The sequence below is a fragment of the Anguilla rostrata genome, chromosome 1 (genome assembly GCF_018555375.3).
Source record: "Anguilla rostrata isolate EN2019 chromosome 1, ASM1855537v3, whole genome shotgun sequence".
Classification (NCBI taxonomy): Eukaryota; Metazoa; Chordata; class Actinopteri; order Anguilliformes; family Anguillidae; genus Anguilla; species Anguilla rostrata.
Window position 1 is genome coordinate 67,057,317 of NC_057933.1, and position 14,539 is coordinate 67,071,855.

The 14,539-nt window shown below is 42.1% G+C and overlaps 1 protein-coding gene across 2 annotated transcripts; it reads right to left on the minus strand.

Annotated features, from left to right (window-relative positions):
* Positions 1-2,403: 2,403 nt before the first annotated feature.
* Positions 2,404-13,963, minus strand: rhbg (Rh family B glycoprotein). 2 transcript variants are annotated; one of them, XR_010332482.1, is made up of 11 exons: positions 13,668-13,963; positions 9,295-9,481; positions 8,296-8,446; positions 7,860-8,007; positions 6,888-7,054; positions 5,856-5,993; positions 5,340-5,473; positions 4,827-4,948; positions 4,464-4,537; positions 3,899-4,317; positions 2,404-3,865 (listed from the first exon to the last, which is right to left on the minus strand). XR_010332482.1 is itself a non-coding variant. In XM_064351619.1 (10 exons), exons 1-10 carry the CDS (start codon positions 13,954-13,956, stop codon positions 4,240-4,242), a joined length of 1,488 nt encoding a protein of 495 aa, XP_064207689.1. In that variant the 5' UTR covers positions 13,957-13,963; the 3' UTR covers positions 2,404-4,239. The 2 variants fall into 2 exon arrangements, 1 of the variants encoding a protein (XP_064207689.1); XM_064351619.1 differs by having other exon boundaries at positions 2,404-4,317.
* Between the last annotated feature and the right edge of the window lie 576 nt (positions 13,964-14,539).

Consider the following 14,539-nt stretch of genomic DNA (forward strand, 5'->3'; position numbering starts at 1 on the left):
AATATAAGTGCACACATAATCAGAAATTTATGTTGAATACACAATGACGTTTCAGTTGGAAATACGTGAGAGAAAGCTTCAGGAGCGGTAAAGAGTGTGTGTGCACATTTGTGTGCTCGTTGTGTTTGTATTTGAAAACGCACCAAGTTGCTGTGACTCCCCCCCACTCCCAAAAACCTCCCTATTCCCATGCCCTTTCATCCTCTCCATTTGCCCCAGCAGGTGCTGGGCTGGTCGATTCGGCCAAGAGGTGTGATGAATACGAGAGAGGGGAAGGTCTAGGATCAGGCTCTGCCGAAGTAAATCTCTAATCCCATTAGAACCAGCCCCGAGAGGGAGAAAAAGAGGTCTCTACCATGCCGAGCACTATTGTCCTGATCGGAGGGCTCCAGGAGGTGACATCAGCAAAGGCCCATGTCCTCTGAAAGCTTCTTTATTCCAGTATTCCTGGCTGCTTAAATGCCGGGCAGAGGGGCTTCCTTTTCCTGGTATTCATCCTGTCCGGATGAAAGGTTAACTGTGACCCCCCTATGGGCAGAGTCAAATATCTACTGGCCGGCTGGCCAGTGATCACAGACTCAAGAAAAGTGAGCAAATGAACATATAGTACCTATCAATAGTGGCTCCATCAAACCCATAGCAGTAGCTTCAAATCAGGCTAAATATATTTACAATCAAAATGCACCTCCTAAAGAAAAAGTCATATTTAAACACGGATCATGGTATCATGTGATCATAATTCTCTTTTAAAGCTGACGAACATTCCAGGAAAAAGTTCAATGGGCCTAGTTGGATATTGAGCTACCTACACTGAAAAATGTCCTGTATTTATTCAACTATTACACAGTATGAGTCCAACATGGACCATCTGTATTCTGTAAGACTTGGTGTAACTCTGACCATTTTACAGTTTAATATGTCACCCATTTCTCAACAGATTTTTTTAAACACGCAGAGTCAATATCTTGTTATAGATAGCTGCTCTCGATAGTTACGCAAAATTCATTTGAATAATTATACTAGATCATTATCGTTATCACTTTTTCTTGAATTTTAATTGGAACTACAAAGTGCAATTAAGTTCTTGGTTTTTACCGCCCATTCATTAGCACAGCTGCCCACCTGTCTCATAGTTCATGGGAAAGGACCACTGCATTAGTTCACGCCATGGCGCCATCATAGAGTGGGATTTGTGCGCAGAATAAAAACGGCGCTCTTCTCCCTCCACCATTTCACCATGCAGAGGCCCCAGGCATGGCTAATAACGCCGTATCGAAATAAGCCCCCCCGCTTCCCTTCTGTCTTTTGATCCTACTAAAGTGAAACTGTGTTAATTACACGATGGAAAAACCATCTGGATTTGGGCATTAACCCCTTCCGCACTGATTGTAGCATCATTAAGTATTCATGAGAGGATTAAAGCGCATTTTCCAGGCCGCTTTCATTCTGGAGCTGCAGTTCTGTTTCTTTGTCTAGCACGAATTGGGACGCAGCTTCAACGCCAATGCCCCGGAAATCAAGCAAACCGTGAGATCCATATTGCAAGCCGTCCAATCTATTTCGCAGAAACGATTTCGATAATGCCAATTGTGATAATACAATACGTACAATAAACACTAGTCATTTATAATCCGACTTGTGGCAAAAATCGATGACATCGTATTAATGCTATATTCGTAATCTGAATGATTTCATCGAAAGTAATTCCCCCTATCAACCTGAAGCAGTACTAGAAAGCAGGACATTACAAGCCATTGACAAACGTCGCATACGGAGCCAGGAGAAAGTGTAGGCCAGTGATGTCAAACTCGTGCCATGGAGGGCCGTGTGTATGCAGGTTTTCATTCCAACCAATTAATGCTGCCTTAATTGAGTCCAATTACTCATTCAGCCATATGCGTTTAACTGCATTGAAGCACAGAATATAAGAAAAATTTTATTTAGACAATGCGGGTCACCATAGACGTCGGGTCACCATTGTGCACAAACCTGCATCCCTAATTCAGCAAATAATTTAACTAATTATATAATCAAGATCTGAGGCTGGAATGAAAACCTGCATACACACGGCCCTCCATGGCACGAGTTTGACACCACTGGTGTAGGCGGAAGTAAGGATGCCCAAATTGATGAACCAACGCAAATGAACCAATACAAGCTAAGTGCTATGTTACTTATTTTCTTGGTAGATATCAAATACAGCGACTGTCATAGATTGTGTTGCTCAAGGGTGTCAAGTGAGTGCCTCCCCTTACATGGAACCAGCATTTAGCGGTTTTATCTCAGGTCCTTGTCCAACGCACACTGTCACAAGTCATATATTCGACCTGCAGAAAAATTTTATCAGTGAAATATCCTCATGTATAACACTCGAAAGAAAGACTACACTCCAACATTCTGGAAAAAAAAACATGCTCTTTATTTTCAAATAATAAATTTGAATTCACAGGGATTTGTTTACACTCACGTCGCAAGCAATTAAGGGTTGGCATTGACAAGTGATAATGTTAAAAAACCACAGCAGAGGTACAGGAAACAACCGAAAATAACTAATCTGTTTTACTCAAGTAACTGTTTTGGCCATGTGGAATTTCATTACTTAAAAATGAATTATTCTATCTAGTATTCTTTTAAAGTGTGTAGCTATACAATAAGAATATATACTCAGACTATATAACCTAGACTCATGTTGTTCCACTGAAAAAAAGATTAAAATCTTTGGTTCTAAAAAATAAACACATAGCAGTGTGTCCAAGCAGTTGGATATTTCTGACAAATAATGTTTCTAACGTCAATATACACTCTGCATTGTAACACTTGAACTACCGCCAGAAAAATCAAGCAGTCCAAGCATCCCTATAGCAAAGAATTAAAAAAATAATGTATATATACATAAAATGGGCAATTTTGTCTACGTGCTCATTTGTCGTTTCCGCCAGTTTAAAATACGGCTCTTGGTTGCCATCTTGTGGCGATAAATACGAAAACGTAGGAGGCGAAGTTTATATTGGCTGCTGTCAACAATTTATGTGGCGACTTTCGTTGGGAGTTGACGTGAAGGACATGTAAGAAACAAAGGGCCTGATTTTAGTAAGAAAACGTTTTAGCACACGCGAAAGCAATAACACAACCCATGACTGATGCTAAACAAATACCATGACCATGGTCATTGGTTATGTTATGGGTTTTGCATGTGCTTAAAGGTTTTAGCAAAGGGCTGCCAACCCTGTTCCTGGATATATCATCATGTAGGTTTTCATTCCAACCCTAATTTGGCACAGCTGATTTTCCTAATTAGTAGCCAAACAAGATGTCTCTTGACTTAGTTGTGCTTTGGTATGGCTGAAGTGATAACTTACAAGACAGCAGATCTCCAGGAAAATGGTTGGGCAGCTCTGTCTTAGTAAATCAGGTGCAAAGGCACTTACATCTACAATTCCTACCTATACAGGAACAGTGGGGTATTATCCAAGTTTAACTGTGTTTATCAATTTTTTTTAAAAAACAATTTTTCTAAAAAAACATTTAAAAAATCAAGTGATTCATGTAACATCCAAAAAAGGACAAACTGTGAGTTCGAATGGAATAGCATTGTCTCCTAAACACCCATGTGTAAGGTCCATGTTGCACATTTCCTTTCAAGGAATACAGGATATTAAAAGAGAAATTCTGAATACAATCTAGTACCTAATTGAATGAACAGGCACAGAGAGGACATCAAATAGACTGTAGCCCACAGATGACAGTTTTTTTTTTAACTGTTCAGATAGATGAATGTTCCATACAACCAGGCTGACACTCTGCTAAAAAAGGACAGAGGAATGAGGTGATTGTTTCCTTTTCTGTGTCTCTGAGTTAAATGCTTCTGCTTGCATGTACATGTGCTCCGCATATTCACCTTAACAGTCAAAATGTGAACCTACATCAGTACGATAACCTACATGAGATTACCATGTAGGCCCTGGAGTGGTGGGGCTGGTACGCTGACCATATCAGGAAAGGCCACTTTCATGCATGGGGGAGGATTTCAGGATTTAAAAACAAACTGACATATAAACCTGTGTATGAATACGTGTAAATGTGTATGTGTACATGTTTGTGTGCGTGTGTATTTATGTGTGTATGTGTGTGTGTGTGTATGTGCATGTGAGCGTGTCGGTCTGTATATGGGTACGTGATCCATGTCAAAGTGTATGCGCACAAGCCACATTACTGTCTGCTTCCGCCTGGACAGGAAGCTCAGCCATTAAGGGGTTTCTCCACATCTTCCACGGGCACTGTGGTCATCTCTTCATGGGAGGCCTCCTCACCTGGCACCTGGGGAGCCACCGCAGGGTTTATATTCATATCTCGATTTGGTGTACACTGAATTACTTTACCAAAGTACATAGCTTTATCAAGCTGGGCGAAACAAACATCTTTGATAACCTGTTAGACACGATTAATGTGTTAATATCACCAACCTCCCAGTAGATTCCGTCCTCAAAGCAGATGGTGTCTGGTGGAGCACCATAGATGGGCAGCTTCAGAATGAAACCTGTCAATCAAATGCGGAGTCAATTACAAGCAATACAACTGTACAAAAATATGCAGCACCAGCAGAAATGTGTGTCTGTGTGTGTGCGTGTGTGTACATGCCTGCCTGTGTGTAACTGTGTCCTATAAATAAAGTAGAGAGACAAAATGGTGGAAGGTTTCCATGGAAACACATGGATGGTCAACAGTTATAGGTGAATTGTCACCGCATGTTCATAGACATATGTGCTGGCAGAATGCGGTCCATTCATTCAGATGTATCCTGAAGTCCCCTGTGAACTGGTACTCACCCGCAATCAGACCCCCCACGAGGGCGATGGCCAGCGTCACAGCCAGGGAGAGAGCCTGGCGCACACCCTGGTAGGAAGCAGTGATCTCTCCTGAGTGGATATTTGGGAACACGTCTTCCATCCTGCATCAGAAAAATAGAGATCTATCTTTACACAGGGATGTTACCTGTCTTTATGCATAGAAATGTACCTTACACTACTCTATATCCCACACATGTCCTATGGCACTGACCTGCACTCTAGCCCTTCACATTGGGGCTAGATGCTCATTTAAAGGCATTCTATTTCAGACTGGAAATTATTTTGATTTCAACATTGGTTTGCATCAATAGACAGTTCAGTATAGTAGTAAACCAATGCAAAGCAATATGCATAGAAATGTTAGATGTGAAAAACTTTGATTAGCCATAGCTACCTTGACAAAGGCATTGGCTTTACTCTGGATATTGTGAGACCGTTTGAGTGTTGACAGGGGAAAAAAAGGTAGTGGTGAGAACATGAACATGCACTCACCCTTCTCCATAGATTTCCTTTGTGGCCGTAGCAGCAGTGACGGCCCCCACAATGGCCCCCAGGACCCCTGGCATGCCATGCAGGTTATGGACCCCACAAGTGTCCTGAATACGCAGCTTTTCCTCCAGAAAAGGCTGAACGAGGGAGGATAGGGGACAGCAGAAGGATAAGCAACATGGTCTGTGTGTGTGTGTGTGTGTGTTTGTACAAGTAAATGTGTTCACTCCTCTGCATGTATATCTTTAAGTATATACATGTGCTTTTGTTTTTTACATTATTATATATTATACATATAAAATCAATAATTTCTATGAATGAATTATGAATTTATATATTGTTCTGCACTGTTTTGTTTGACAGTGCAGTCAATATTTGGCCACTCAGAAAATCTGGGAAGGATTATACAATTAAACTTCATGTACATGTATACAGTATATGCCAGTCTCTTTCTGCAAAAAGAACATGGATGTGTTGTAGACAAGTGACGACAGGCCTGTGATGCCCACTTGTCCTCACCGTGAGGTACTTGTAGCCCAGGATGGAGATGGTACCAGCCAGGAAGCCTACAATCATGGAGCCGAAGGGTGTCAGCATCATTTCTCCAGCCGTGCCCACAGCCACGCCTCCTGCCAGAGCGGCATTCTGAATGTGCACCTGCAGGGGGCAGCAACAAGCTTTTACACTGGCTGTTTCTAAAATGAGATGGACCTTATAATACAATAACAGAATGTAGTGCTGCAATAGTCATCCTGTGTAAATTAATTTTAAATAATTTAGTGCAGAAAGTCAAAAGGAAAGGTAAATACAAACTATTTTTAAAAATCCTGTCTTTAAAGAGGGACATATGCTTTTTAATTCAGTGTGAAGTTTCTTCCCAGAGTAGTGCTGTGATCTCCCACAGCCTTGTTTACAGGATGAATTTTATTTACACACTTGCCTAAATGTTATACTCCCATCTCCTTCACCAATATTGGGCAGTTTGTCACTGAGTGAAAGGTATTGATGTGCATGGTATTTGTCACTTACCTTGAATGGTTTCCAGTACTGATATGTCTCAAATCTATGTTTGGCTAACTGATGGGACTTGCTTCTTCATTGTGCTATACAAGAAGAGCCATGTGTTTTCTATAGCTCTGACGAATACTGCTAAACAGCACCCTCTGGAGGACCCGAACAACCACTGCTGCTTTATTTGGAATGAGTTCTACTAAGTACATAAACACATACCCATTGTTGAGATAATTAATTTTAACATAGTCACTTGTTCATACATTAATGAGAAGCCACGGTATACAATTTAGTTCCTCAATCTATCAGTGTGAATTCACTTACAACTCTAAAAAGCCTGTAACATAACTGAATTGTGTTGTTACATATTGTATTTAATGCTATACTTTTCATTTCACTATAACTTGCATATATCACTTTATATTTATTCAGGTGATGTATACAAAAATTGTATACTCCCCTGACTCCACCCTCATGCTTTCTCATCATCCTCAGCTTATATTCTATGGTACCATAATTCAGTCCTCCAAGCCTCCTTACCATGTCCAGTTTGCCCTCATGGCTGACCAGAGCGGAGAAGCCATACGTGGCCAGTGTACAGGCAGCCAGGGAGTAGTAGGTGTTCATGGCAGTGCGGTGCTGGTCATCCCCATGTGCAGTGATAGCCGAGTTGAAGCTGGGCCAGAACATCCACAGGTAGATTGTGCCTGGCATTGGAACAGAAACACCATACGGATATCATGGATCTGACTTGCATTGGGCAAGAACACCATCCAGATATCACAATCATTGGGTTTTACTGGCACTGGAACAGAAATGCCATAAGGATATCACAATCATGGGTTTTACTGGCACTGGAACAGAAATGCCATAAGGATATCACAATCATGGGTTTTACTGGCACTGGAACAGAAATGCCATAAGGATATCACAATCATGGATCTGACTGGCATTGGAACCGAAACACCATCCAGACATCACAATCATAGATCTGACATCACTGAGTGAAAATCAGGGTCAGCCTAGGAAGAGCCCAGAAAGTCACTGAAGGTATCTTGTCTTTTCAAAATCATATCAAGGTCATCTTGGCATGAATGTGGAAGATACCAGTTCCTGTTTTGACTGTAATGCTGTACCCTGGGCCATTGATTGCTTTTTGTTAATATCACAAAAATCCAATATTTTGAAGTTGAATTTGAAAAAACAACAGTATTGTGACTGAATGAAAGCAATGTACGAGTTGAGTCCTGACTGAAGATTAGATGGTTATTCAAGACTTTTACTTTGAAGGGATATCGGGTCCATATCTGGAGTCCAGGGTCAATTGCACTTGTAAACTTTCTGTTGCATCATTCCTACATACATCTGCAATCAGTGATGTACCATGCCCTGACCTAGAGCACTCACAGCTATGCGGTCTTGCTGTGAATAAACATAAACTCCAGGAAAGGGGGGAAGGCAGAGGAGTCAGTATCAATAGAACTGAAATATTTTTCAAAGGGAGAATCTCACCAATCATGGCAAAGAGGTCAGAGTGGTAGACAGAGCCGTTCTTGTCTTTGCTCTTGTCCAGGTGTGGGCGGTAAAGCACTCGGGCCACCACCAGCCCAAAGTAGGCCCCGAAAGTGTGGATCGTCATGGAGCCGCCCGCGTCCCTGGCCTGATGAACAGACATTTTTTATGAATCCATTTTTCAATCAAAAACTAACATCCAAAATATCACAAATTTTTTAGGTGCAGACATTTTCTGGTAGGTATTTGTGACCCATTCTGGTGTGTATGGTGTTTCTTGGTATAAGTTAGTGAGATCTGCAGTATATTCACTTGTTATGGTGTTTGTTTGTATGTGTTAGAGAGCTCTATAGTGTAACAGTGTGTTATGGTGTTTTTTGGTATACGTTAGTGAGCTCTGCAGTGTAATGGCATATGCATGGGCTCCTATACTCACCTCCAGGAGAGAGAGGATGATGAACTCATTGACAGCAAACAGAGTCACTTCAATCACGGCCATCAGCAACAGTTGGACCGGGCTGGTCTTCCCCAGCACAGCACCAAAGGAAATGAGAACTGAACCCGTGCAGAAGTCAGCGTTGATCATGCTGCAAAAGGAAGGCGTTACAATTCATTGTACAGAAAGTCAGTGTTCCAGTGAATCACAGTATACTCTAATCCAATATTAATGCAATCCTTCACTCAAAATTCAAAACTGTTTCCTCTACAAGTGAGACTGACAGAGCTTCTGAGCTAATGATTTATGGAACATATTTCACAAGAACATAATAGTGTCTATAGACACTTATACTAATTTGTCAAGTATTGATCATCACTAAATATATAATATAGAGTTAATATAGAATGTATAATATTCACTCTGCAATGCGTCAGTGTTGATGTAATGTGACAGATACTGTATATGTTTCCACTTATGTGTGTTAGCATGTGCACATGTATGTTCCTGAGAAAAAGTGAAAGAGAGTGTATGGGTGTGTGTGTGAGAGAGAGAGAGTATGTGCATGTCTGTGTGTATGAGAGAGAAAGAGTGAAATAGACAGCATGTGCATGTGTGTGCAAGAAAGAGAGAGAGAGAATGTGTGTGTATGTGCGTGTGTGTGCGGGTGCATGTGTGTGTGTGTGGAGAGAGATAGAGAGAGATTGAGAGAGAGAGAGAGAGAGAGAATGTGTGTGTGTGTGTGTATGTGCGAGTGTGCATGTGTGTGTGCGTACGTGTGCATATGTGTGTGGAGAGAGAGAGAGAGAATGTGTGTGTGTGTGTGTGTGTATGTGCGAGTGTGTGTGTGCGTATGTGTGCATGTGTGTGTGGAGAGAGAGAGAGAGAGTGTGTGTGTGTGTGTATGAGCGAGTGTGCATGTGTGTGTGTGCGTATGTGTGCATGTGTGTGTGGAGAGAGAGAGAGAAAGAGAGAGAGAGAGAGAGGCAGGCATCTCACCTCTCCACCCCGATGTGGATTTTGCCCCCGTGCATGCCGTGGAAGAAGCCCTGCATGAGGGTGGCCCACTGCAGGGCGAAGGCCGCGATCAGGAAGTTGAAGCCCACGCTGCTGAAGCCGTAGCGCTGCAGGAACGTCATCAGGAAGCCGAAGCCGATGAAGATCATCACATGCACGTCCTGGAAGCCTGCGGGAGGAGAGAGCGGAGCATTGCTCATTAATGCCACCTACACCTCTGTACTGTAGGTGTTTTGCTTTTAATAAATTCCGGTTTAACTAGTTTGTGGTAGGGTGGGCGTGGTTTTGCGTTGGCTGCAGAGAGAGAGTGGGCGGGGCGGCTCTCGGAACTCTGCGCCACAGCTGTTGGGGATCATTAATCAGCACTGATGGTTAATTGTTTGATTGATGGACAATGTGCTGATTACCTCGACAGTGAGCCTGGACGCTTAAAAAGCTGGTCTACAGAGACAGAAGCGAACGGACTGGAGACGAAGACGAGGAAGAGCTGATGGACAGTCAGCAGTGAATTGTGTATTGCGAACAGAAAGCCGCGTGGAGGCCGTAAAATAAAAAAGACGCAGTCGCGTCCAAAAAAATAAACTCGTCTCTCTCATCTCTTAAACGAGCGGTGGCACTCGGCTTGCTACATAGTACCACAAGCCTTCAGAGCTCGTTCCACCTGGAGCTGTTCATGTAAAGCCTAGTGCAAGGGTGCAGCATGCCAACTGTGACTTGAACCCACAACCTCCTGGTATCATAAAGTGTATTCGATGCCACTGTCCTCAAAAGGGCAAGCATTGTTACAGTTCACTATTTCAAAAACAAATTTGCTTTTTAAGACCCAGCTGTGGATAACCTAGAATAGGTGTAATGTGTATGGTTAAATGGGTGATGAAATTCAGCTGGCCTACATAATTGGACACAGACGGATGTGCCGTCACCTGGACTCTATTCAATTTATCTGTTCCCATTGCTCACTCAGCCAGCTACACTGTAATCTGCCAATTAGATGAAATGCATTCATGGCCTCAGTCTAGATAGTGAGTGAACAATCTTTGTCTGTGCTTGGGCCTGGAAACCGGCTGTTGGCAGAGGGAGCACTGATGGTGCCAGACTCCCTGCAGGCCAACTGTCCCAGATATCCCGCGTCACCTCTTTCACCCACCTCCACTCCTACTCTCACAGAAACACATGAACACGTTTGGGGTACTGGGTCATTTACTGGATTTCAATTATACCTGCTTTTTTTCTTCTGTAAAAGTTTACTTCTTTATGCTTTTACTTGACTTGATATGTATTGCCTCTTGTGAAGATGGTATTTGAAAAAGAGCTGTGCAAATACAATTCATTATTTTTTTGTTACGACTCTGATTGTTCAGTTTAACAAGATAAAGACTCACACTCGTGTCTGTTCAAGAACCTGACTATCAGGTTTCTCCCCCTGCATGTGATTGTGTGATGTCAAGTTATGCTTTGATTATGAGATAACAGGCATGCAAGTCTTTCAGATGAGCAACAGATGAAAAGATAATAAAATGGTACTAACTTCTTATTCCACATATTGTTTTACCACAATGTTCATTGAGTCAAATTAAATCAATATCAAGCTCCTCTGCAAATTCTTCAATCATGGTGCCATCCCAGGATATTTACAGCACTGCATTTCACTGATTTTTAATAACTATCTCCCTTTTTGTTCTTCCTCCAGGTTCTACTCACACAAATTAGACTGTGGTCAGGAGCACAGGTCCCAAACTGCTACCCTAACTTTCCATTCCTCAGGTGACTATTTGCAACTACTCAGGAATCCTGAAACAGTACAGTATGTCACCCTGATAGTGCAGCACTGCATATCCTAGCTTTAGGGCTTACTTCTTTTCAGTTTTACTGGTCTCTTTAAATTTGTGTAGTTAAATCGATATTCCTGGGAATAGTTCTCTTTGTTCTGCATGATTCCCCCATTATGTCATCAGTTTTCTGGAAAAAAAGTTCTTCATCTAAATGACCCGTGGATAAATGAAAACCCTGAGGCTGATCTGACATAATCAGCATAAACTGTCAAAAACAGCCCTGGAGACAATTAATAGAAATAATAGATTCCATTTATCAAACAGCACTGCTGTTTGTAAAACGACTTTCTTAATAGATTTAATCCAGCACTGATACATGCACTTTTATGCCAACACTCCCATCATCTTATTGTATGGATATGCCATTCTCACTGCCTGACGCTGCATGGATACAAACAAGGTTATGCAGGCACTCAAGCCTGAGCTCCATGGACACTCCCAACATCATGCTACCACAAGCCTTTTTTAAAATGAGCCAGACTAAACACATCATGTGGCCAGGACCCCATGATAATCACTTATGCATTCACCTGTGACAAATGAACATGTGTATAATACCTCCTCGTATAAGAATTACAACTTACATACTTAGTTACATAGCAGAAAAGTTATGACAAACATTATCGGAACTGTTGCATCGAATAGACCATTAAACTATGCACTGTGGAATAATAATTTTGTCTTGCTATGGACTTGGCCTTGTACTCAATTTTACTCCCCTAATCAGTAAAACGCCAGAGCAGGTTGATAATAAGTTTCATGCAATGGATTTTGTAGCAAGAGACAATGCATGAGCATTATTCACTCACAAGTTCAGAAGCCACCCCCCAACCACCACACCCAAACCCCCAAACCCTGAGACACTAACCAGTGTGACCTGTCTGAGGGCTGGAAACACTCCCTTTTGCATTGACTCAAATGCGGTTTCCAGTCCCTCACTGCAACCTCTCTCTCAGCCATTCTCACGCTCTTGGAGGAAGGCCCCCATTCTCACTGGGCTGCATTAACGGCTCTGTGGATATGCGCATACAGGCATTCCTCTCTCCCGTTCCCATGCCCACACCACTGTTACAGCCCCTGGCTCTGTACCTGTATGCCAGTAGTAACACCTGCATTAAAATACCCAGTGCTAAGAGGCCCCCAACGGGCATGCCCCCAGAGCAGGTAAGCTTTCAAAAGGGATTATGATTAGCCACGCCCACTCATCCAGCGCACTCCCTTCCCTCTGGCTTCCTGAATCTCATCTGAAGCCTCTCTTAAGGTGGGATTCTAACAGTCCACAGGCTTACCTGCCCAGGAAGTTTATAGATCAGAAAAATATACTGCACATCATTCAGATAAAAATTGTGTACATCTGCGCTATACTGTCGCTCCACACTGAATCTTCTGGTGTGAAATGCCCAGAACTATTTAGCAGTCAGTCAACCTCCAGGTATTTGCGTTAGATTTACGTTCGCTTAGTTTCTCATTTAGTATGAATTTCATGAGTTATGCTTTTGCACTAAGCCTTAATTTAATCAATTGTATTTAGTCTGTAACTGACTACCAAGTAAATGCGAGTTTTGGGTTATGTCTTCACAAAAACAGTTTTGTGAGTTCTTTAATCCCCACAAACAACATTCCACTTGTATTTGTTCATAATTGAAATTGCTCTTCTGCATCTTATTTTGATTACATCTGTGCCAGCTACACTTGACTCCAACTGATGCACTTCAACCTGTTTCTAAAAAAACATTTATCGCCTCAGGCACCCGTCATAAATGACAGCTTAGTGAATTTCACTGCCTAATTACTGCATCTGCAATAAATTAAAAAAACTCTAAGTGGATTTTCCTTGCAGCTACCAGCAGCCCCAAAGCAGTAAGCACTAAAGGGCTCAGCCTTTGAGTAGCACAGCTGAGTTTCTGTGCAGCTTTCTATGGGATGTCAGTTTCACATCCAGTCATCACTCCTCGTTAAGTTGTAGAAGTCAAATTAATGCACTTCGCTCCGGTGACCCTACACAATGTCAAATATAGTGCTTCAGAACAAACGTTCTGAGTGCTCTACGGAAAATACAAAAAAAGATTCAAATCTACCTAACTTCTCGCACTGTAAATCTCTGGTACCTGGTAGCCAAAGGAAATATATTAATTTCTCATTAGCAGTAGTCACTCTTTCCTGTCTTCCCCTGCATCATGCATTACGTTCCACATACAGTAGCTAGGAACAATTCATTGCAACATTTCACTGGAGCAATATCTTTGAAATATTTAAAAGGCTGAAAACTCTGGTACAGTCTGCTCTTGCAGGATCTGACTATCAGGCACCTCACTATCACTGTAGATACACCACACAGCAAAGATAAACATTTCCTCAGCTCACATCATCAACCTCTGAAGGGCCTGATAGAGTGGTCCGCGTTCAAACCACCCTTTTCATTTCATACAATACAGGCCATCCATCAAAAGTCATCCTTCACCAAAGCCCTCCACCCTCTACCATCCAGCCCACCCCAGCCACACAGCCCCAGAGGTCACTCACTCGGGTAGCGGAAGTAGAACTCATTATCATAGTTGGACAAGTTGTGTTCGGCCATTTCCTTGTGCCAGTACTTGGCATTCGTCTGGTCGTCATACTCCACCAGCGTGGCAAAGAGGATGATGATGATCATCTCCAGTATGATGCAGGTAGCGGGCAGCTTCACCCTCAGGTTGGTCTCGAAGTTGGTCATGGTGTTGTCCTTTTCTCTCACCTCGTGCTCAGAACCCAGATTGGCTCCAGTGAGCAGGAGACACTTCACAGTTACAGTGAGTGTGCATGCACCACTCATGCACAAGTTCAACGGCTGTTTTGTGTTGCGCTCTTCAAGCACACACCCCCTTCCCCCTGCATTCCACCAATCCCTTTCTGCAGGCAAACTCAGCTCCTCCCCTCAAGCATTCATTTCTTTAAGGTGGTCTGGAGAGTGTTGCAATATTTCATTGGTTGACATCAGTTATACTACTGGTAGTATTATGATAATGGAAAACTAAGTTTTGTAAAATTAAAAACTCTCATATCAAAGGTAGTTTTCAGAATATGTTTACAGTTATTTAAAAAGTCTATCTATATGGGTATTGATAAAGTACATTTTCTAGTGATTCAGCTATATATAACACAATCTTATAAAATAGTTATATAGGTACAAAAACAATAACATGTTCTGTGACAGCTACGACTGAACAAATTATGTATAGGGTATATAGGTATGTGTGATTGTTCATGGGGATTGTACACAATATGACCAAGAGTATCTGGACGCCCCTGGGTATGGGGCTATTTTTCATGGTTTGGGCTAGGCTCCTTTTGAAGAAAAATCTCCATTGAAGGAAAATTTTAATGCTACAGCATAAAATCATATTCTAGATTATTCT

Coding starts and splice junctions, on each gene's coding strand:
- rhbg (XM_064351619.1), bottom strand. CDS start 13,956: ATGAGTGGTGCATGCACACTCACTGTAACTGTGAAGTGTCTCCTGCTC. Junction 8,447..9,294: donor ATCCACATCGGGGTGGAGAG/GTGAGATGCCTG, acceptor TTCCTTTTGCAG/CATGATCAACGCTGACTTCT. Junction 4,949..5,339: donor AAGGAAATCTATGGAGAAGG/GTGAGTGCATGT, acceptor TTTCTGATGCAG/GATGGAAGACGTGTTCCCAA.